Raw genomic sequence first — 21,282 nt, 5'->3', positions numbered from 1 at the left:
GGGGGGGTGGTCCTGGCAGCTTTTTTGTTGTTGTTTTTTTAAAAAAAAAGGTCCCTTTTTTGATGTTTCAGACCAAGCACCTTTGGATAATGCAGAGGTTTGACTTTCCAGCAGTGTTTCCTAGTCTAGATAAGGACACAGTTTCCTCTTACGAGAAGAAAAACAACCAAACCAACACAAACCAACCCAAACAACACAACCGCTCCCGCCCGTGCGGGGATCTGCACGCAGCAGGTGCCGTGTTAGGGCCGCAGTGCGATTTCACCGCCTGAAGCCACGGAAGCACCTTGGTCATCATTCACTCGCCGGGAAAACCATCTCATCCTTGATTGTGTCAGTGGATTCCTTGGTTCTTACAAAAAGGCTTTCAGCAAGTCTGCAACTTCGCCTGGGATTTCAGCAATTCACAATTTGTGTTTATCATCACCATCCCTTCACGGGTAAAATGAAAACTTGGAAATGAAGAGACCGACATTAATTAACAATTAAATACATAAATGTTGGATTAATTGGTTACTGTAGGAGTTTAGTGACAGAAATAAAGAATTGTGAACTGAGTAGGTACTGATACTGTAATGAAAGCATAAGATAATTTTGAATTACATTCGAACAGCTAAAGAACTGCAGGAATGTTGTGGCCAGTTGCACAAACAGATTTGGTGGCCCAGGAGACATGCTCAGTGGGAGGTTCTTCACTTCTTTACTCTCAGCTCCCTTTCCCTGTTTCTCCAAACCAGTCCTTTTTCTAACACGTGCAGGTTAATGGCCTCCTCATACTTCCATGACTTCTTGTTTTGGGGCAACTTTATTCATGATAATGGCACCACTTAATTCTGAGTCTTCCAAATAAAACCATAATGAACTCTGCAAGGAGGATTTACCTGAAGGTCTTCCTGCTTCTTAGAATGATGGAACGGTTTGGGTTGGAAGGGACCTTAAAGATCATCTAGACCTGCCATGGGACACCTTCCACTTCACCAGGCTGCTCCAAGCCCCACATGAAAGAAGTTATCCCTAATGTCTCACCTGAATCTGCCCTATTCCAGTTGAAAGCCATTACCCCTTTTCTTATCAGTACATGTCCTTGCAAAAAGTCCCTCCCCAGCTTTCCTGTAGGCTCCTTCACGTACTTGAAGGCCACTCTAAGCTCTTTCCAGAGCCTTCTCTTTGAACAACCCCAACTCTCCCAGCCTATCTTCACAGGAGAGGTGCTCCAACCCTCTGATCATAATAGCCCTCCTCCAGACTTGCTTCAACAGCTCCATGTCCTTGTTATGCTGGGGGCCCCAAAATCAGACAGAGCACTCCAGGTGGGCTCTCACAAGAGCAGAGTGGAGGGGGAGATGGATCAGCTGGCCACGCTTGTTTTGATGCAGCCCAGAACACACAGCTGGCTTTCTGGGCTGCAAGGTCATATTGCTGGCTCATGCTGAGTGAGGGAGCTGGGGTTGTTTAGCCTGGAGGAGATGCGGGGGAGATGTTATCACTCCCTACAACTACCTGAAGGGAGGCTGCAGTCAGGTGGGGATCGGGCTTTTCTCCCAGGCAACTAGTGACAGGAGGGCACAGCTTGAAACTGTGCCAGAAGAGGTTAAGGTTGGATATAGGAAGCACTTCGTCATGGAAAGGGTGATCATACATTGGAATGGACTGCTCAGGGAAGTGGTAGAGGCACCATCCCTGGAGGTGTTTAAGGAAAGACTGGATGTGGCACTTAGTGCCGTGGTCTAGCTGATGTGATTTCTGTGTTTCTCCTCAAGACTGTTCTCAATCCATTCTCAACCCAGCCTGTATTTGTGCTTGAGATTGCTCCAGCCCACACACAGGATCTTGCGCTTGGCCTTATTTAACCTCATGAGGTTTGTACAGGCCCATCTCTCAATCCTGCCAAGGTCCCTTAGGATGGCATCCCTTCCTTCCAGCGTGTTAACTGCACCACACACCTTGGTGTTGTCAACAAACTTCCTGAATGCACTCAGTCCCACTGTCCACGTCACCAACAAAGATGTTAAACAGCGCTGGTCCCAATGCCAACCCTTGAGGAACACCACTCATCACTGGCTGCCATTTGGACATCAAGCTGCTGATATCCACAATACCTTATTCACCAAGTGGTTCATTCATTGAATCCATATCTTTCCAATCTAGAGACCAGCATGTCATGCAGGACAGTGTTGAACTCCTTGCAAAAGTCCAGAGAGATGACATCAGAACATCATGCTTTTGTTCTTGCTTCTGCTTCATACCTGTCACGTATTCTTTTAAGCTTTTTCTGTCAATCTCCATTTTATTAAAAGCTCTTTCTTCTTTCCACCCAGAAGATGTTTGGAGTACAAACTCCAAATTTCATCTCCAACAGAGATGTAAGAGGTTTTGCTTAAGTGTGTGATCTAGATGCACCTTTCTGCTGTTGCAAGAAAAGGCTGCAGCCCCGTTCAGGCTATTAGTGACACTACTGCAGCTACTGCAGTATGGGTAGTTTGTCCCTCTGCACTAGTTATCATCTGGTTAATGCAGTTCTCAAAACTTGGCAAATCCTGAATTAAAATTAAGATGGTCTTATAAAAATAGACTCGGTTTCTTTTGGACCAGTTATTAAAGCCTTGAAACAGGCCAGAGTGCTGGAAGTATTTGGCTCTCTTCCTCCATTAATACGTATCAAAGATACATTTAAATTACTTTACATCCTTGGGTTTTTAGTGCCCCTCTCCAAAAGCATTAATCTCCCATGATCTGTGAGGGATTTTGCTGACTGTTGTCTAACCTCTCGTAACACAGTGGCAGAGTTTAGGACTGTGGATAAGGCACAATCTGTGGAGTATCTTGCTGTCAGGTGCTCCTACCCTGGAGAGAGCTGCAAAAAGGTACTTGCTGAATCACCCTGGCTTGATTTAAACACCCAGCCTAGCATACAAGAGAGCCTGGAGAACCAAAACTGAGAGAAGGTATTAAACAGATGCACTAGACCCTGGAGAGAAAGCTTAGGCTGACATCTGTAACTGGCATTAAAATGTGTCTTCTGCCCATGGGTGGGTATTAATGGCAACTGCTCTCACTTAGTGAGATACTAGACATTCAAAGCCTGATTTGAGAGATAAGACTTAGTTGTCAACTACTTTTTTCTGTGGGGGGAGGAAGAACTTTGATCATCACTAAGTGGAGTTTTGGTACTAAAGAGCTAATTTGTTTCTTACTTAATTTGTTCTGTCTCAGGAGATACACGAAGTACTATGCATGTGGTACAGTGTCCTGTATAGAAATTGCCCTGTGAAAGCACAGAGGGGAATAAAAATTCCTTTCTGTATTTGTGTGGTAGAAATTGTGTAAAGAGGGACCTAAAAAGTTGGTCCAACAACTACCACCACCTGAAATGTTAGCTTAAAATATAGACAAAGAAGCTGAAGTTATGTACTGCACGTGGCATAGATTTGCTTATTCTTACATTTAAAATACATCAGTGGTTTCCTGGAACAGTGGACAGCAAATAAAAACATTAGGATAAAGAGGTTAAAGAGAGTAATTAGGTACTCATTAAAGTCTTTGAAAAGATTGGTGGTAACAAGACCAGACTGAACAATTCAGAGATTTTTCTACCAGTACCTGAACAAACAGTGAGAGAGGAACTTGTTCTCCTTAGTGGAGCAGTATGCACATTTGCTGTTAATGTGAATATTCACATTAGAATGGCTGATAGGCACACTCTAAGCAAAAGACAGCAACACAATTTGCTGCTGTCAAGTTTGGCCTTCAGCCAGAGGTTCAATTAAAAACAGAAGCACTGCGCTTTTACCTTACCCCTGTCTGAATAAATTCTTTGATAGGTGAGAAATAAGAAGCATGTACAGACCAACATGAGCTCTGTGTTCCAGAAAATTAAAATATTTTTTAAATCCAAGATTTTGCTACAGGGATTTTCATAGTGCTTAGAAAAATCACATTCCAGACTGGCTTCCCTGAGCATGTGTACGCATACATGCCCATTTTAATAATAAAAAAAACCCAAAACAATAAAAAAATCAAAATACTCTCTAGAGTCTGTCCTCCCCCTTTTCCTTGCTGAGAGAGACAGGTAAGTAAGATGCTGAATGCAGACCATTGCCGTTGCTTTCTCCTGGTTGCCAGATCACTCCGACTGAGCAAGTGCAGCGGAATTCACTGAAGTGCCACCTTGATGGATTGCCAGGGAAGAGGTATTGTGCTATTTCAGTAATGGAGCAGATCAGCTGGCACACCTTCACCAAAACCATCATCAGTGTGCATCCAAGCCTTGCTGCAGCATTCTTTGTTTGCTCGCAAGTTTTCCTTCATCAGTATTGGTATTTTTGTGCTAAATACTGGCTGCAGAGAGGATAGAAGTAATTGATCTGTAGTAGCTCTGGAGCTTGGTTTTTGTTACAAATCCTAGGAGACTAAGTCTATTTTTCCAACTCCTTGCTGAGATCATTGTTTTTATTATCCTAGTGCTTCTGGAAAAAAATGGAACTCAGAATATGGGCAAAGCTCTGATTTTACTTGGAGAGCATGGATTAACTTCCTGTTTGTGTAACAAGGTAAAAATATTGCAGCAGTTTCTTTACAGAAAGAGTTGCCAATTTATGTATATTTTTAATCAAATACATTTAGGCCTGTGAACTAACTCAGATGCTTCATGAAGCAGACATTCTCCCTGCTCATGATGCTGGCTTCCGAGGACAGCTGAAACAGAGGGGAGGAGAAAATGTACCAGTTTAAGTATGGGAGGGTTTTGAGGGCTTTATTACTTTAGGAGTCAAGCAACAAGCTTGCTAGAGGAAGGCAGCTTCAAAAATGCATGAACTAGATAGCAAAGCACTATAAAAAGCAGGGGAGAATAAGTAGCTGTGTAGAAGAACAGTGATAACCCAAGATACAAGGTGAGTCTGAAGAGGTGAGGATTTCAAAGGCCCTGATCCTTATGATGTATATGAAAAGGATCACATTGGTTTTAGGAGACATTTGATTGTGTTCAAAGAGAATTCAAACACAGGAATGCTGTCATGCTGTAGCAGATGACTTGAGCAAAACTGATGTTTCAGATAAGGAATCTTTCAAATCATCTCAAATTATCACTGCAGGTCCTGCTTGACTAACCTGATCTCCTTCCGTAACAAGGTCGCCCACTTAGTGGATGAGGGAAAGGCTGTGGATGGTGTCTACCTAGACTTTGGTGTGGGAAATGGTGTCAAAGGCTTTACCATTCTCCTGGAGACACTGGCTGCTCATAGCCTGGATGGGTGTACGCTTTGCTGAGTAAAACCTGGCTGAATGGCCAGGCCCAAAGAGTTGTGGTAAATGGAGTTAAATCCGGCTGGTGCCTGGTCACAAGTGGTATTCCCCAGGGCTCAGTGCTGGGGCCAGTTCTGTTTAATATCTTCACTAATGATCTGGATGAGGGGACCGAGGGCACCCTCAGTAAGTTTGCAGATGACACCAAGTTGAGAGGGAGTGTTTATCTGCCTGAGGGACCTGGACAGGCTGCATTGATGGGCTTGAGGCCAACTTTAAGAGGTTCAGCAAGGCCAAGTGTCAGGTCATTTGGGTCAAATATGCAACGCTACAGGCTTGGGGAAGAGTGGCTGGAAAGCTGCCCAGAGGAAAAGAACCTGGGATGTACTAAGTTAACAGTTGGACTTAAAAGATCTTAAAGGTCTTTTCCAATATTTTTTCTTTACCACAATTATATTGACAATCAGACAAAACACAGGAAGGGGAAGCAAGAGCTAAATAATTTTCGAGGTAAGAAGACAACCTTAGTTGGGCAGCAAATGCAACAGAGACCATTATCTGACATGACTATGAATTAAAAAATAAATACTGAGGGAAAAACCTGGAAAATAACCTTTGGAGAATCAGATTCCGAAAATGCTCTTAAAACCTGTGCAAGGAGAGTTGTTCCAGAAACAAAATGAAGAATTTGGGAAGAGAAAAAGGCATTTTGGTTAATATTATTCTACACTGATGCAGCAGATAAGCCATGGAATTGAATAAGGTTCTACTAAACAGATTAAAAACAGTGTGTGGGGGGAAAGCCAGGATGTCATCATGGAAATGTCATAAATAAACTAGAACCCAGGACAGCAGTAAGATAACAGCATCTTCTCTGTAGTTATATACTAACTAGCTTTAAGCAAATGCTGACTTGGATCACCCAAAATAATTTCTGTAAGCAAATTACTGTCAGTATTTGACATTAATTAGTATCTTCAGAAGCAGTTCACATTAAGGAAAGTGAAGTTTATGCTTTGTTTAGAAATTATTCAGGTCTAGGATTCCTAGTGGAGTTTGCAGAACTAGCCCTGGAATCTGTCTAGGACTGCAGGGACTTTGTAATTGAGAACCTTACTGGCTGAGAAGCAGCATCTTGTGCCTGAAGCCTAGGCACATCCCATGTCTTCATGGATATCCTGAGTGCAGATGTGTCTTGGGGGAGCATGCTAGGAAGAAAACGATGAGCTGATAATCCTAGAATGCCAGGTTGGAAGGGACCTCAAAGATCATCTGGTCCATTCTTTCTAGGTAGGAACATGGTTTAGATGCGATGGCCTAGCACCTTGTCAAGCTGAGTCTTCAAAGTGTCCAGTGTTGAAGGACCCACCACTTTCCTGGGGAGATGACTCCAAAGTCCAATTATTCTCATAGTGAAAAACTTCTCTTCTGATGTTCAATCAGGATCTTCCCACGAGTAACTTACACCCATTACCCATATTTTTTCCATGCAATTCCTTGTAAAAATGAAGTCACCATCTTCTTGGTAGCCACTCTTTAAGTACTGGAACGTGGCAATAAGGTCTCCCCTAAGCCTTCTTGTTGAAGGGGGTTAGGAATGTGGTGGAAGGGGGTTAGAATGGTGGAAAAATGCAACCGATCGTGTTGTGTTCACAGACCAAAGGATGGATCAGTTGCCTTCATGGCTGCCCATTTGAACTACCACTGTGCAGTTTAAACAAATATAAAGTTAATTAGAAATTAGCAGAATAACCAAATACTGAAGGCAAAATAATTAAATTAGTAAAACCAAGAAAAATCTCTGTAAACCACACTTCTAAAAGATGGTTGTTGAATAAAGATAAGCTCTGTATTCTTCCCACTATACAAAGGTCACATAGAACTTGTACTTTACAATGTATTTTATTTTCTGCATACAAGATGCATGTGCTTTACTGACCTTAACATTATGGATGTTTTCAAAAGCAAATACAGACAAAGGAGAAAAAAAAATGACTAGACCTTTCTTTTACTCCTGATTTCTTCATTCCTTAGAAGGAGGAATATACATTAAAAAAAACCAAACAAAAACACAGCTAAAAAAAAAGTATTGTAACCCTTAATTAGGGAAAGGAACATAGCCTAACAGTTACAGCAGGAACCTCAGAACTGAGAGAACAGAGGTGTCATAGGATGACTTTTCACAAGTCATCTTGAGGATTAAGAACACTGGATGAATATAGAAAACCAGACATTTAGCTGCTATATGCAGTTGTGAAGTAGGTGAGATAATTTGCAGGATTTCATGAACTTTAGTTCACATAGTAGCTACTGCCAGTGAGATGCGTTATTAGGCAACAGAGAACTGTCCTTTCAGACATAATCATAAAGATTATTAACTCAGGGTAAAACCGTCATGTTAGAAACATCTTAAAAAGCAATGCGTGTAGCTGTATTGCCTAACAGCAAACCAGTCCACAAACTGTATCTCAATTATAAACTCTCTCTTAATTCCCCTTGGGCCTGAACAGGTAATTAGGTACAGAGTACTTTGAGTAATCAGGTACTTTGGTAGGACTCCTGTTTCCTTGGAGGATTAGATCCAAGAATGCACCACCCTCCTGCATGTCTTTCCCACCTGTTTGTTCAATGCAGCTACATTTGCCTAGTACTTACCCACCTGACTGCAACTGCAGGTTGAGCAAAGAGGATGACTTGCTCCCTTTTGCAACAAAGGGACTGTTAGCTTCTACTATGCAAAGTGTACTGGGTATACTTAGGAGACTTTTTAATACCAGCAGCTAGCAAAGTATTATAGTGGAACTACCCAGTTTTCCTGCTTATGGAAATATACTAAAGTCATCTGGAAAATACCTTTCTTATTGTGGGACAAACTACTCAACTCCCATTTTGTACTAAATGTTGTTGATTGTGATATATTCCAGAATGCAAGCTACAGTAGATTTTAGATAGATAGCAGTATGCAGGACAAATTAACCAAGCCTGGACAGATATAAAACACCAAGAATCCTTATGTGGATTTGCTGACTGAGCAGCACATTCCCAAACAGAACTGGCAACCATTCAACCTGCTACTGTTGTTGTGAAGAAAGTTCTTACAGATTGGCTTCTTTTAAGAATGGATTTTTATTGACTTTCCAGATGACATGATTAATCCACGTAGTCAGGATTTTTACTTTGCACATAATAGAAAGTGTAAACAGAGATCTGAGCATCAGTGTATGCTCACTTCTTCAATGGTGACCTAGCACTTGCCTTCTAAAAAAAAAAAAAAGTCCTGTTGTTTTCAATTTGCACTTCCATTCTGAACCATTTGTAGATACTCCTTGTATAGCTTCTCTTGGGTTTCATAAAGTTTCTTTAGCTTCTTAATTTGTCCTTTGCTGAGTTCTTTGCCTTCTGTATCATGGGTAGGGAATCCCTGATATATTAAAAAAAAAAAAAAGATAATATTTAAGATAAATTCTTGGACTGCTTTTGCTCCTTATGAAATAGTGTTTTAATAAGATGGGGGATAATGTGATAATGACAAGCTGTCAGGATGGGGTGTATCTTGACTAATTTTAGTCACCTAGAAGTTTGACAACTAACTTTGACTATTTGTGTAGGTCCCTTTGTAGTTAAAAAAGGGGCAGGGAGTTGATTTATTTTCTGTCCTGTATTAAAGTAGGCTTAGACAACTAACTTCTAGATGGTTATAGTTAAGAAAATAATGACTAAAGCTTAAACAGATGGTTAAGAGACCAATTTTAAATCATAGCAAATTAAATCCAAGGCTTAAAGCAAAAGCAGTAAAAAAATGTGTTCTTGATGGAGAAAGTATGATCAGAGTTTTTATGGCATTCTCCTTGGCTTGCCGGGTACTTTCCAGTATTTACACTCTCCATTCTTACTTGCCCCCAGGGCTTGAATTGGTGTGGGTGAAGAGGCAGAAGCAGGACCAATATCCCAAATAAAGTGCTGAAGAAATAGCACTTTATGTTTTCCATGTAACTCCTTTTATCCTCAAGGGATAATCAAGAGCAAAGTTATCGGTCCAGCCTCTTCAGAGATCCTTTGCCAGGAGAGAGCAAAAGAATGGGCAGAACCAAAAAGGAAGCACAGCACCTCTCTGAAAAACATAACTGTCTCCATCAGTTCTGGCAGAGTTAGGAAGTTTGTCCTTGCAAGTGAACTCCTTGCCTTGCAACAAGGTAGTATATCTGCAGACACATATTATGCGTGTTCCTACCCACAGTATCCATGGGGGATTTTGCTCTGCAGTAAGAGGGGCCAAAGGAGACCAATGTAAAATGAAAACACCCTGGAAATAATGGCTAATAGCTAGAGAGCCTTGCTGTCTAATGTAAGGTATGGGCAATAAAATTAATATATCACAGCTTTTCTTTCTCTCTTTCCCTCCTCTTGTTACGTTAATAGCACTGCCTTGGAGGCTTTGGAACAAGGTCAGCTATGTACACATACAACTGAGTTTGTACAACTGGGGAAGGAAAACCAGTCCCTATCTAAAGAAGAGTCTCTTACGTTTTCATCAAACACAGAATGCACTGCCTTGGAGGCTTTGGAACAAGGTCAGCTATGTACACATACAACTGAGTTTGTACAACTGGGGAAGGAAAACCAGTCCCTATCTAAAGAAGAGTCTCTTACGTTTTCATCAAACACAGAATATTTGTCATATTCTGATTTAAACATTTCATGTGGTGGAATCTTCATTTTTGCCAGTTTTGCTGCCTGTAAAATAAAATGTGAATTAACATCACAGTTAATCACTGACAATCTGTCACATATGCAATAGGAAAAGCAAACTATGCAAATCAAAGATTCCTGTACTGTTAGTGTCATCAGCACAGTAAACAATCTTTTCTTCTTTTGAGTTAATCTCGTCTGCCTGTCTACTCCTCATCCAAAGCCTAAAACCTTTGAGCTATCTCAATGACAACTGTAGAGATAAGAATGTGTTTTTACAAAACACTACATTTTAGAGTCAAACATAGGGAACAGGTGGGTTCTTAAAGAGAAAAAAAGTTTTCACACATACCTGCAACACTAGAAAGGGAAGGAAATCATGACACAAGCAAAATCTTCTATAACAGGCATATTAAGACACTACTTTGGCACTTAAGGAGGTCATACTGTCTATAGACTGAAATAAGTGCTCTAAGTTGTTCTAAGAAGCTTTTGCAGCCTTCAGATGTGTTTTCAAAGATGGCTTCTCTACGATAGGAGCTGAATATTCAAATATGAACTGTAAGCCAAAGTCATTCTGAGCAGGAAATTGTACATGAAACATAAAATAAGAAATGGAGGCCCAGTTCAGGCTGGGCAGAGAGCCTGTGTTCTAATGTCATCTTTCCTGCATGTGACTATTGCTGCTAACACTTTTCTTCAAAACCATATTATAAAGATCTGAACACTTACTTCCTGCTCTTGTTTTTTCCTGGCTGCTTCTTCTTTCTTCCTTTTTTTCTCTTCTTCAAGCTATGAAAGGCAGTATTAATGAGTAAAAGGAAACTAAGTACTTCATTTATTTGTTTTCTACAAATCTAAGCCAGCTAACTCCCCTGGATATCTAATTACAGACAGAACTGGCAGCATGACCTGCAGCAAAATCACCATGCTTTATAATTAGGATTGTCTGATACTTCCCACTGTACAATTGATTTAATTTGCTTTTATTTACAAACCAGTTTTAACTGTTCAAGATGCATTTTGCATGCTAATGTGGAAATACCTACAAAGCCTGCAAAATAAATGCTTCTGCCATTTCATGGAGAAAGATATTTTGCAAATGACTTAAAAAAAAGACCATATTTCACTGATATTTTAAGCTCTTGCTTCAAACTGTGAAGACATCACAGTTTCTCAAGAAGCAGTTGTATCCCTTGATGTTCCTAGGGAAACAACTATCCAAATTTAGCCAACTTATGAAACTTAAAAAAAAAATAAAAAAAATCACACACACACACATATATATATATACATATGTGTGTATATATATATATATATACATATATATATATCATCTTGCACTAGGAGAGACCTGTTGGTTCTCCAAGGGTTCTGCCAGTTCTGAACATAATAATGTTTCCAGGAAAAATGTACTCTAGCTGCATGTTCCACCCAACAGCTATATACAAGCTGCCTTCAAATATTTTTTTTTTATGAAAACAACTGGAATTGGCAGAAACTACATTTTACTTCTCCCTTCTCTAAAAAACGTCTACATGGAAGGAGAAACGTTGGAAAGTCTTACAGACATTTCTCATCATGATGGATTTTACTATCTGTTAAAACTGAAGACATTGTATATGAAGTCTTACTTTTGAACATTAAAAAGTCTATCAATGTTGGGAAGTGCCAAGAGTTCCTGTACAGACCTTATGCGTTGTGAATGAGAATTCACAGCCCTTAGTTAGTAACATGAGATTTCTTGCCCCCACACCCTGAATATCTCGGTCATCTATACTAGTCATCTAAATCTATTAAGATTTAGCTAGTGCATTTAGTTCTTACACAGCAGATACAGTCTAGTTCTATGGAAAACATTGACTTCATTTGTACAGACAAAACAAGTCCAAATTAGCTTCTCATTGGAATCGTTCTTTCAGAGAGATAAGACACTATGTATGCAATACTCAACATCCCTTAATTTTATGAAGATTTTAAACATGCAAACAATCTTAGAGGTATTCATTAGCTCCCAACAAACTTTTCAAGAAGGTACTGCTTCAGAAATCATTTTCTGAACACATTAGTTCTCTGATGTTGTTTTCCTTGTTGCTAGTCTGTTCACATTTTTCTTAGAAGTTATCAAAGAAATGTAAAAGTATCCACAGCTCACAAATTAATATAAATGAAAAAAATAAGCTAGAATGCTTAAAGTAACCTTTTTCTTTTCTTCTCTTTCTTTCAATAATGTGTCCTTATCCACTAATTTAACCACAGTTGGAAGTCCTAAAGAAGCAAAAACAGATTAATTATTTCCCAACGTTTGACAAGTCAAAGATAAATACATTTACCCTATGATAACTCTTTTCATTTTGCAAACTGAATGCAAATACAACTCCGTATCTACTGAAAAGTGACTAAGAAATTAGCTACTGTACAAAAAGATGAAGATTGCAATGTACATATTTATATTCAAAACATATATTCCAATATACAGTTCTATAATTTATATTCATGTATCAGAAATAGGATATGCTATAGCTTGAGTTTTGTTGGATTATTCCAGATTAGTCTTGACAGATTGTTTTCCTGTACTTATGAAAATAGTAAGAGTTTAAGAACAGCTACTACAGACTTGCAAGACATATAATTGAATACCTTCATGATCTTCAAATCGAACACCAAGTTCAGGAAGGATGTCATCTCGAAGAGTATCACTCAGCTGCAGCACTTCAGTTACTACAAAGCATGAAAAATACTTTTAGTGAAGTAAGATTTGGTGAAAGTATAATTCTAGCCTGCTACATAGTTATTTAAATGCAATTAAGAAATTGCCACTTTCTCACACAGGCCAGAGAAAGATCTTTTTGGGTTTTTTTTAAAGTTAGTTCTGCCTTCTTTCATCTACACATAGAAGCATCATGTTTCTTTGCAGGGACTTGAAATCCATAAATTTTTTCCAAGGATCCTGTGCTACATCTAACAGTGCCTTTGAAGGGCTATGACTTTTAGTTTGATAACTACACACACATTTGTCAGAGCAACTGTAATCCAAACATTCTCTTTCTACAGACAGTTATCTTTACCACCTCATCTGACCAAGATGGGTTTTTTTTCAAGCAAGCTAGTTGCAGCAGAACTGATATTTTTTAATTTGGCTTTCCAGGTGGTCATGAGGACATCATGACTATTGTTATTTTTGTTTCTTGCTAACTTATCGAAGAGCCTTCGATGACAACAAATGGTTAAGAACTCAAGATTTAGCTGAAATAGATGCTATCAGGTCTTAAGAGGAAAAGAAATCTTCATACAAGATATTTAACATTGAGAAATTTTATCTGCCAAGAAACAGCAGCTGGGAGGGACTAAATGCAACAAGATGATCCAGTATGTTGCTGTTGTGTACTACATTCAGTGGCATTTTTTATAGATAGTCTTATATTTAAGAGGAAACGCTTACCAGATCTTACAAGATAGATACTTGGGTTAGATAATACCATGTGCTTATAATAAAAAGCATTCTCTTTTTCAGCAACTCTCAGCTGGTTAAGCCTAAGTAGTAATAGGGGTCTCAAAGGTAGGAATTCTAGCAGTAGAAGCTGCCATCCAGACACTATACTAAACACACTGCACGTGTGAATAGATAAAAGTACCATCCCTGAGCTTTCATCTCTTCCATAATTCTCAGAGCCTCAGAGAGCTGAACAGTGAACATAGCACCAACTATCCTAACACCATAAAAAAGAACCACCACCTTAATTCCTTGCACAGTAGTTTTGGCAGCTCTCCCTTCGTGAAGGAAAGCACTGCAGTTTAGAGAGCCTCTTTTGTCTGCTGTGAACTAAGTAATTATTCTTCTTGATCCAGAGCACTTAATACAGAGTAAACCACATTAATGTTTGATGCAACTCTAAATAAGCCATTAAGATAAACAAGGGGTAAGATTACCTTACTGGCTGTTGTCAACACACTAAAAGGTGTTGCCTCTAACCCAGACAAAGGAATTACAAATACCATATCAAGAATATATCAGAAACACCTACTGCTTATTCAATAAAACAGCATCTGCTCAGTTATAAATATTTACTTATTTGAAATAATGAATAATTGAAAGTTTAAAAAGAAGAAATCCATCAAGGTAGAGAACAAGGAGATGTATAGTAAAACATGTATTATTTATGAAAGGAGACATCCTTTGATCAATCCTCTGTCATCAAGAGGAGTCAGCACCATGCTTCTTAGGGCTGAAATGTGCCTGTTCTTTTCATGGGATATCTCCAGAGCAAAGATGTCTAGAAAGTGGGTAAGGGGCTGCTTACGGGTCTGCCCCAAGACATAAGCCATTATCCTCACTAAGGACAGTGACCAGGAAACCAGTGGGATGGATAGTGCCTTATCACCAGTGCCCATGACCACCCCAGCAGCTAGGCACTCCTGGAGCCCATGACTATTTCCCAGACTTCTTTTCATATTTTCTGTGAATTTCAAGCCAAAGAGTCTCAGTTGTGAAAGAAGTGTTGTGCTGTTGTGAATGGGAACACTGTGAAGAGTAGGAAAAGGAGGAGCTTAAGAAGCATATATATTAAGACTGGCAGCAGAAAACATGAGGAGGCATGGTTACAATGACAAAGTTAGTACAGCTAGCATAGTGTTTTCCTTTTTCTGTTTACTGTAACTGCTAGATATGTTCACAAATGAAATCAAGACTCAACTGCAAATAATCAGTGCAGGTCTCCAGTTTGAATACTAATAGAGAATTTAATGTTTGAAAGTTAGCCATTCTGCATGATGGTAAAATTTTTGTGAAGTATATATATTTTATTCTTTCAAAAAAGAACAGTTTTACAAATGGCTGTTCTGTGAAATGTTCTGCAAATATAGATACATTATTAAAAGTTATATGGATGGGCACATTTGTATTACTCTGCAGATTTTACAAATCAGAATGCTTTTTATTTAACCTCTAAAAATACTCAAAACAATAAAGATCATGTTAATTAATATTTAACACGATCCTGCCAGCATTGGGCATGGGGAAACTCCTTTCACTTACAACCACATAGAGGCAGTATCCCCAGCTATTAATCAGAAAAACTTTTACAGCAATTTAACACCTCCTGCAAGCAAGAACTGAATAGGTAGACGAAACAAAGCAGTCGCACGTCAGCGCAGGTCCTGCCAACCACCACTTGGTTGCCATGTATCAAATAGTTTAATGGAAGGTGCCTCCCTGGCCAAACTGCAGAGTGCTCTGTACCCCAAGCAAACAGCAACCAGATCCAGCTTTATTCTTACTGCCCAATTCATTTCAGGCAAAAAAATCAGTACCTTCCAAGTAAGAAGCTCAAGTGCCACAGTAAGCAGTCTAGCACTAAGCATGTTTTAAAAACGATCTGCAAGAAGCCCCATTATATTGAGACCTTACGACTGTTAAGACTGAGGGTCAGTTTAGATTAACCATCAGAAAGCAAGGGAGAAAATAGCCTCATATAAAATAAGTAGTTATCTTAATTATCGAAAGAGGAAAACTCACATTTTTGGCTGAGGATATACACATAAACTTCTTGAATTAATTCAAGTTACAGAAAAATATTTAGTCTTGGAACTAATAAGCCTATTTCTCAGTATCAATCAGCCATATATGAGTTTGAAAGTAATAGCAGAGCAGTCACATTAACAGAATTTTGAGCTTTCAAGGTAAACTTATTAGCCCTCAGAATAACTCAAAACAGTAACAGGATTTGGTTTCAGATTCTTTGCCAGCTGAATAGGTCATCAACCAGACCTTGCAAGTAATTTTATGTTTCTGTTATATGGGTTATTTATGTTTTACACACACAAAAATTGTCCTATTTTGCCTTCAAGTACAAATCTCAGTGTAAAAAACTTTTAAGAAAACAAGAATCAATTACATATTAAAGACAGTAAAATTCCACAGGCAACAGCAGAAAATAGTACGAGCAAAGTCTTAATGGAACAACCTTTTTAACACTATATAGTTCTGCTGCCAGCACACACAGCATGATCAAAGCTCTTCTGAGGGGGGAAAAATAAGCACCCAGAACAACTTCTAGCAAACTTGCACATGAATTCTCCAAAGACAGCACTCAATTACCATCAGGGAAACTACAATTTCAACTACGCTAACAAGTAAGAACAAACATCTCAGGCTATTTAAGCACAGACAGTATAATTGTATAGTAATCTATACTAAGGGAATGCAAGTTCCCTATGGGAAGATATCATGGGTACTAACATACCTTAAAAGCAGGGAGTGCCCTCATCTACAGAAACAACAGCTAGTCCTAATAACTCCAGAACTTTTAGATCCTTTAGGAAATTAAAAGAAAATTAGTTTAACAGTCTGTAAAAGATTCCAAAATTAAAGAGACAGGTAGCAGAGATGCAATTATTCAAACAAGCTCTGATTTAAAAATGCTTTTCTTTTATTCTCTATGCAAAGAGAGACTGCATCAGTTGGCTTAGCTCTCCAGTTTGATTCCTAAGACCTCCGAGTCTCGTGAAATAATCCAAGAAAAAGTGAACTCTCACCTTTCTTCTCTCTGGCAATTTGTCGTACTCCTTCTCTGAACTCAGAAAGAACTTGTAGATATGGCATCACTGTAGATTCAATCTGCAGGGTAATTATTTCTACAGTTAGATAATAATAATTCAGATATAACACGTCTTTACCCACTTCATATTTATGTGCTGTTGGATGAAACATGACTCTCAGGGAAGGTCTGTATCAATAAAAATTGTCATTGCTCTATTGATGTCAAAATATAAATGATAATTTGCCTTAGCTGTCAAGTTTCCTTTTGTGCAGATAAAATAAACTTATGAAGTCCTGCCTCTCCTCATTCCTTTTTCATCTCCTTTTGGTTACAGATCCATCAGTTCCACAGGGTTATGCTAACTATAATGCAGTACAGGTATAAAAACAACACCTAGATGAATTTGCCCCTTTATATTCTGTTTTGAGTATTCTTACTTGAGTCCATCTGCTTGTCAGATATAATACCAAGTGAAATTGATGTGAGGACTTATTTTTGTTAGAACATAAATCTGTTCCTCAGATGTTGGCTTATGCTAATTATATTTATTTCCAATACATTGCAGCTGTCTGTATTCCTCACACGACTTCCTCACAAAAAGTGGGGAGAAATTACTTCTGAACGATTTCAGGTGCATGTAAATGCTGGTCATGAAAGCTCAAATAAAAAGTCCCAAGAATCCTGCTCTTGGTGGTAGTGAATTGCCACAGCAAACAGCTACTGAACAATTACAAAAACAACTACAGAGCAGCACTGTCTGCCAACACTCCTCTGAAATCCTAAGAGGACACTGCTTAAACTGAAAGTTTCAGAGCTCTGGAGAGTGGGGGAGAGTGAGGAAAAAAATGCACCCTTTTGTTTCCCCCTCAGTTTCAATGTGTCTTTTGCATCTGTTAAATCTCCATAACAAATTTATATGCAATTGACAGGATAGATTGTTATGCTCTCAAAATGCCCATGTGAAAGACATGGAGGTGCTCCATTACTTTTCATACATGTGAATACTATGCAGTTCCACAACCTGAACCATTACTGACAAGTATGGTAGAAAAAGCAGACTCTAGAAACCAAGCAAGTCACATTTCCACTACCCCCTCTACATTGAAACAAGCTCAACATGCACATGGAGTGGCATCAGGAAAGCATGACCTGTCACTACTTTATGAGACATTTAAAGGTGAAAGGTTTTTATTTCCTAAATAACTAAGTTGACAGCAACACTGAATCCATTTGGAAAATGAGACTATGGAACTTGAGGATTTCTGACTTCAAATATCTTCTGTCCTCTCTCAAGTAAATTACTGAAACAGAGCAAATAATCTAGTTGTTCTTTCAGAGCTTTTGAAGAGGATTTATGCATTTTTTGAAGAAAACTGCTGCACTGGTTCCTTCATTTTCAATTTAGACAAAGAACCAATAAGCCTGATCTGCAGCCATCTATAATTAATGAAAAGTTTTTCGACCTTGAATGTTCACCTGATAGTTTTTGCTAAGAAAAAAAGTATCTGCATGGAAGATTGAAAGAGGGTATATTTAATGAAACAGTCAGAACACATGTAACACTATGCATCCTGATATTTTAAAGATTAAAACCAGTAATGTCCTAGGTGATAAAAGCAGGAGCTTCTTGGGTTAGTACAGGATTCCTTCTGCACAAGATTCTTCTGACTCTACTACACGTGGCAACATTCCTTTAAAGGAGCTAAAGGGCTTAGCTTCTTGCTACAAGCTATTACCAATCCTTCCATAAAGCATATCTGTTCCAAACGCTGCCTGAATGAAGTGCAAAATACAAATTTTATTTTAATTTTCCCTAAAAAGGTAAGTGTTATAGTGCTGCTGTTCTTCTGAAATTCAAAATGATTTTGAACTAAATTAAAATTCATGGGTTTTAGTATGGATACTGAGAATCTTCCTTATCATCTTTGTTACTTCATTACTGGATATTTTCACAGCACAGTAATGGAAGTATTTCCATGAGCAATTATCAGGTGAGTGTTCATTACATTCTTCAACCACAAGCAAGATTTCCTTTTCTTTTGATGAAGAAATCACAGCACAGTAATGGAAGTATTTCCATGAGTAATTATCAGGTGAGTGCTCATTACATTCTTCAACCACAAGCAAGCTTTCCTTTTCTTTTGATGAAGAAGAAGTTTAGCTTTTTTGTTATACCACAAATGTTTTAATTACTCCTTCAGAGAAGGAAAGGAAAAACACACTGTCACACCTCTGAATGCAGAAAAAGCACCAATTTGTCCATGTCAGATTTTCTGCAGGAACAAAGCAAAATTCCTGCCTAACGTTCATATGGAGTTATTTCTCCTGCCTGCACCATGAAACATTACTGTTATTAAAGGACCCATCGGCACTTTCATCAGATATCTACAAAGTATTTCCAGAAAAATTCTGCATCCCAGTAGAACTGCTGGGTGACCAAAGCAAAACAGCCTTCAGAAGCCAGATAAAACCTGTGGCTATAAATGAGATCAGAAAAAGAGATTGAAATGCGTATAAAACTCCAGCTGCCTCCAGGCTGGTTTTTGGTGTACCACAAGGAAGTTTAATGAGTATAATTATGTTTTTGAAGCTACTTAACATACAAATACTCATAATGAGTCTTTAAACTGTAGCACATACTGTCTGTAGTTAACGTGGTTTCTTAAACAGACTCATCATTCAGAAGACAAGATAATTATTTTTCTGGTTGCTATACAATTTGTCTGTCATTAAATCAAACAAACCTATAAAAAAACCGAACTCTCATAAAAGAAAAATACTGCTTCCTAATTCAATGACTTACCTCAGATTAAAATGTTAAAAGCAGAAAGAAGGTAACTCAGCTGCATATCTGTAATGTAATCACTTTATCTAACCTAAGCTTTCACAGGGCACGGAGTAATTTTGTATAGTGAACTTTGTCCTTCACTTACATTTATGTTTTGACTGTTCCCTCCAACAGGAAAACCAACTGAGTCTGGACTTTCTATGGCACCAAAAATCTGGTCAAGGGGGGGAAAAAAATAAAAATAATTGCATGCATCAAGTCACAGGTATGTGAAAATTAGCAAAATCACATGTGCTAGCCACAATCCACTGCTCTAATGAGATGCTTTTGTTTTTAAATGATAAAGCATACTAAGCATTTGCTTTCAGATTTTGCTTTAAAGCTGTCAGATCTGACATACTGACTTTGTATTTTTTCTGTCTAGTTTTTCTTGACTGCTCTGGCTCTCCACTATTTAACTAAACATTAGCTGAAATTATAAAGTAACATAAAGGACTCAAAGTTGTTCCTCCTGCAGCACACGCTGCAATCTGGGGTTGCTTTGGTAGGGGATATGTGGGAGATCTCCAGTTTCCTACAGATTTAACAAAGACTGTGCAGAACCCTATATACTTGAAAACCACAACAGTTAGAATTGCACAATTGTAATAGCAATGTTGCTACTTGCTGTTACATACCTTTAGCATTTGAGTGAGATAGGAACTGATGTTTTCTAAAAGAAGCCTGTTTGGCATTTGTCTGGAAGATTTCTTTGCAGCAATATAGGAGTTACTCTGACTGACTAACGAACGCATTTCTTCTAAGACAGAGCGAGTGTCAATATTGTCACACAGTGCTTCATGGATTGCTGCCTTCTTGTCGTAAAAACTAGGAAGAAAACCAAAATTTTATTATTGATGTCAAAAGCATCTGCAACCTACTCCGAAGAACTTCTGTTGGAAGAAGTGGGACTTAAAAGGGGACTTAAAAGTGACATAATCTTTTGTTGATTATCGTTTATTTTTGAAGGAAAAACAGACAAGTGAGAAAAAGCCATAATCGCGATGCTGCTGTTTTGCTGCTATGGACAAAGGCAGGATAATCTAATTACCAACAACTGGCCAAACAATCATATCTAACATTTTTTTTTCAGCAACTGACCTTTTCATACCAGTTTTTAAAAGTATTATACATTGCTTACTAAGTACCTTCCTGTGTTTATTTTTTTATTTTTTTTTAAACAGTATTGCTCTCCTCTCCCTATGTACAAGTCAAGTACACTGTTCTGTAACTTCCCAGTGAGAAGAACCAATTTGGAAGTTAACTCACTAGGAAGTGAACTGTTATGAAGCTATTACAAGCAGATACAGGTAATAAACTAATGCAAACTTTTGTAATATTCATGAACAGGCATAATAAGTAATACAGTATACCAAGTACCATTTCAGCACACAAGGAGTAATACTGTTTCAAATAACATATTTTTTCCTGAAAAAAAAGAGAATGAGAAGGGATAGAGAAAGGAGACAAAACCAAATATCCATAAAGCCTATCTTCTCTTCCTCCCACTCCTTTGTCACTTCCCTCTGACCTATTACTATGTTCCAACTTTTTTTAAAAAAAGGGTTCTCTTTACCAACCTCAAGTTGAAGGTGGAATTTTCAGAGGCAGAACAGAAACATCTGATCCTTCAATAGTCAACGTCTCTCCACAACAGTGAACTGTACTAGGAACAATTTTAGTACTACCACCTAAGATGCTTCTATTTTAAATTTCACTCATAATAGAAGTCCTATAAATAGCTGTTCATATTACAAACAATAATGTAATTTTGTCATTAAAGTGGAAGACTGCATTATTTATAGTGCTATCTCATTTTCAACATTTTCAAACATTGGCACTGTGATTGTTTGGGCTTTTAGTCAGGTCACTTAGGTTCTGTTTGTCTCAGTTTGCTCAATGCACTTAGAAATGTGTAAAATACTATTTTTCCAGTTGTAACCACAGTGAATTATTGGTCACTTCTCAGATAGAAGAATGGTA

At 38.4% G+C, this 21,282-nt stretch overlaps 1 protein-coding gene across 1 annotated transcript in view; it reads right to left on the bottom strand.

Annotated features, from left to right (window-relative positions):
* Positions 1-8,044: 8,044 nt before the first annotated feature.
* The window catches only part of CARS (cysteinyl-tRNA synthetase), a 33,816-nt gene continuing 20,578 nt past the window's right edge, over positions 8,045-21,282 (bottom strand). Inside the window, 8 exon segments of the mRNA XM_010003897.1 lie at positions 8,045-8,665; positions 9,895-9,978; positions 10,666-10,725; positions 12,134-12,201; positions 12,574-12,654; positions 16,468-16,549; positions 19,406-19,474; positions 19,938-20,127. Of these exon segments, the coding sequence (XP_010002199.1) occupies positions 8,531-8,665; positions 9,895-9,978; positions 10,666-10,725; positions 12,134-12,201; positions 12,574-12,654; positions 16,468-16,549; positions 19,406-19,474; positions 19,938-20,127 (769 nt within the window). The 3' untranslated portion in view covers positions 8,045-8,530.

The sequence above is a fragment of the Chaetura pelagica genome, unplaced genomic scaffold, assembly GCF_000747805.2.
Source record: "Chaetura pelagica isolate M959 unplaced genomic scaffold, ChaPel_1.0 scaffold28, whole genome shotgun sequence".
In the NCBI taxonomy this organism is placed as follows: Eukaryota; Metazoa; Chordata; class Aves; order Apodiformes; family Apodidae; genus Chaetura; species Chaetura pelagica.
This window is presented reverse-complemented; position numbering and strand designations above follow the sequence as displayed.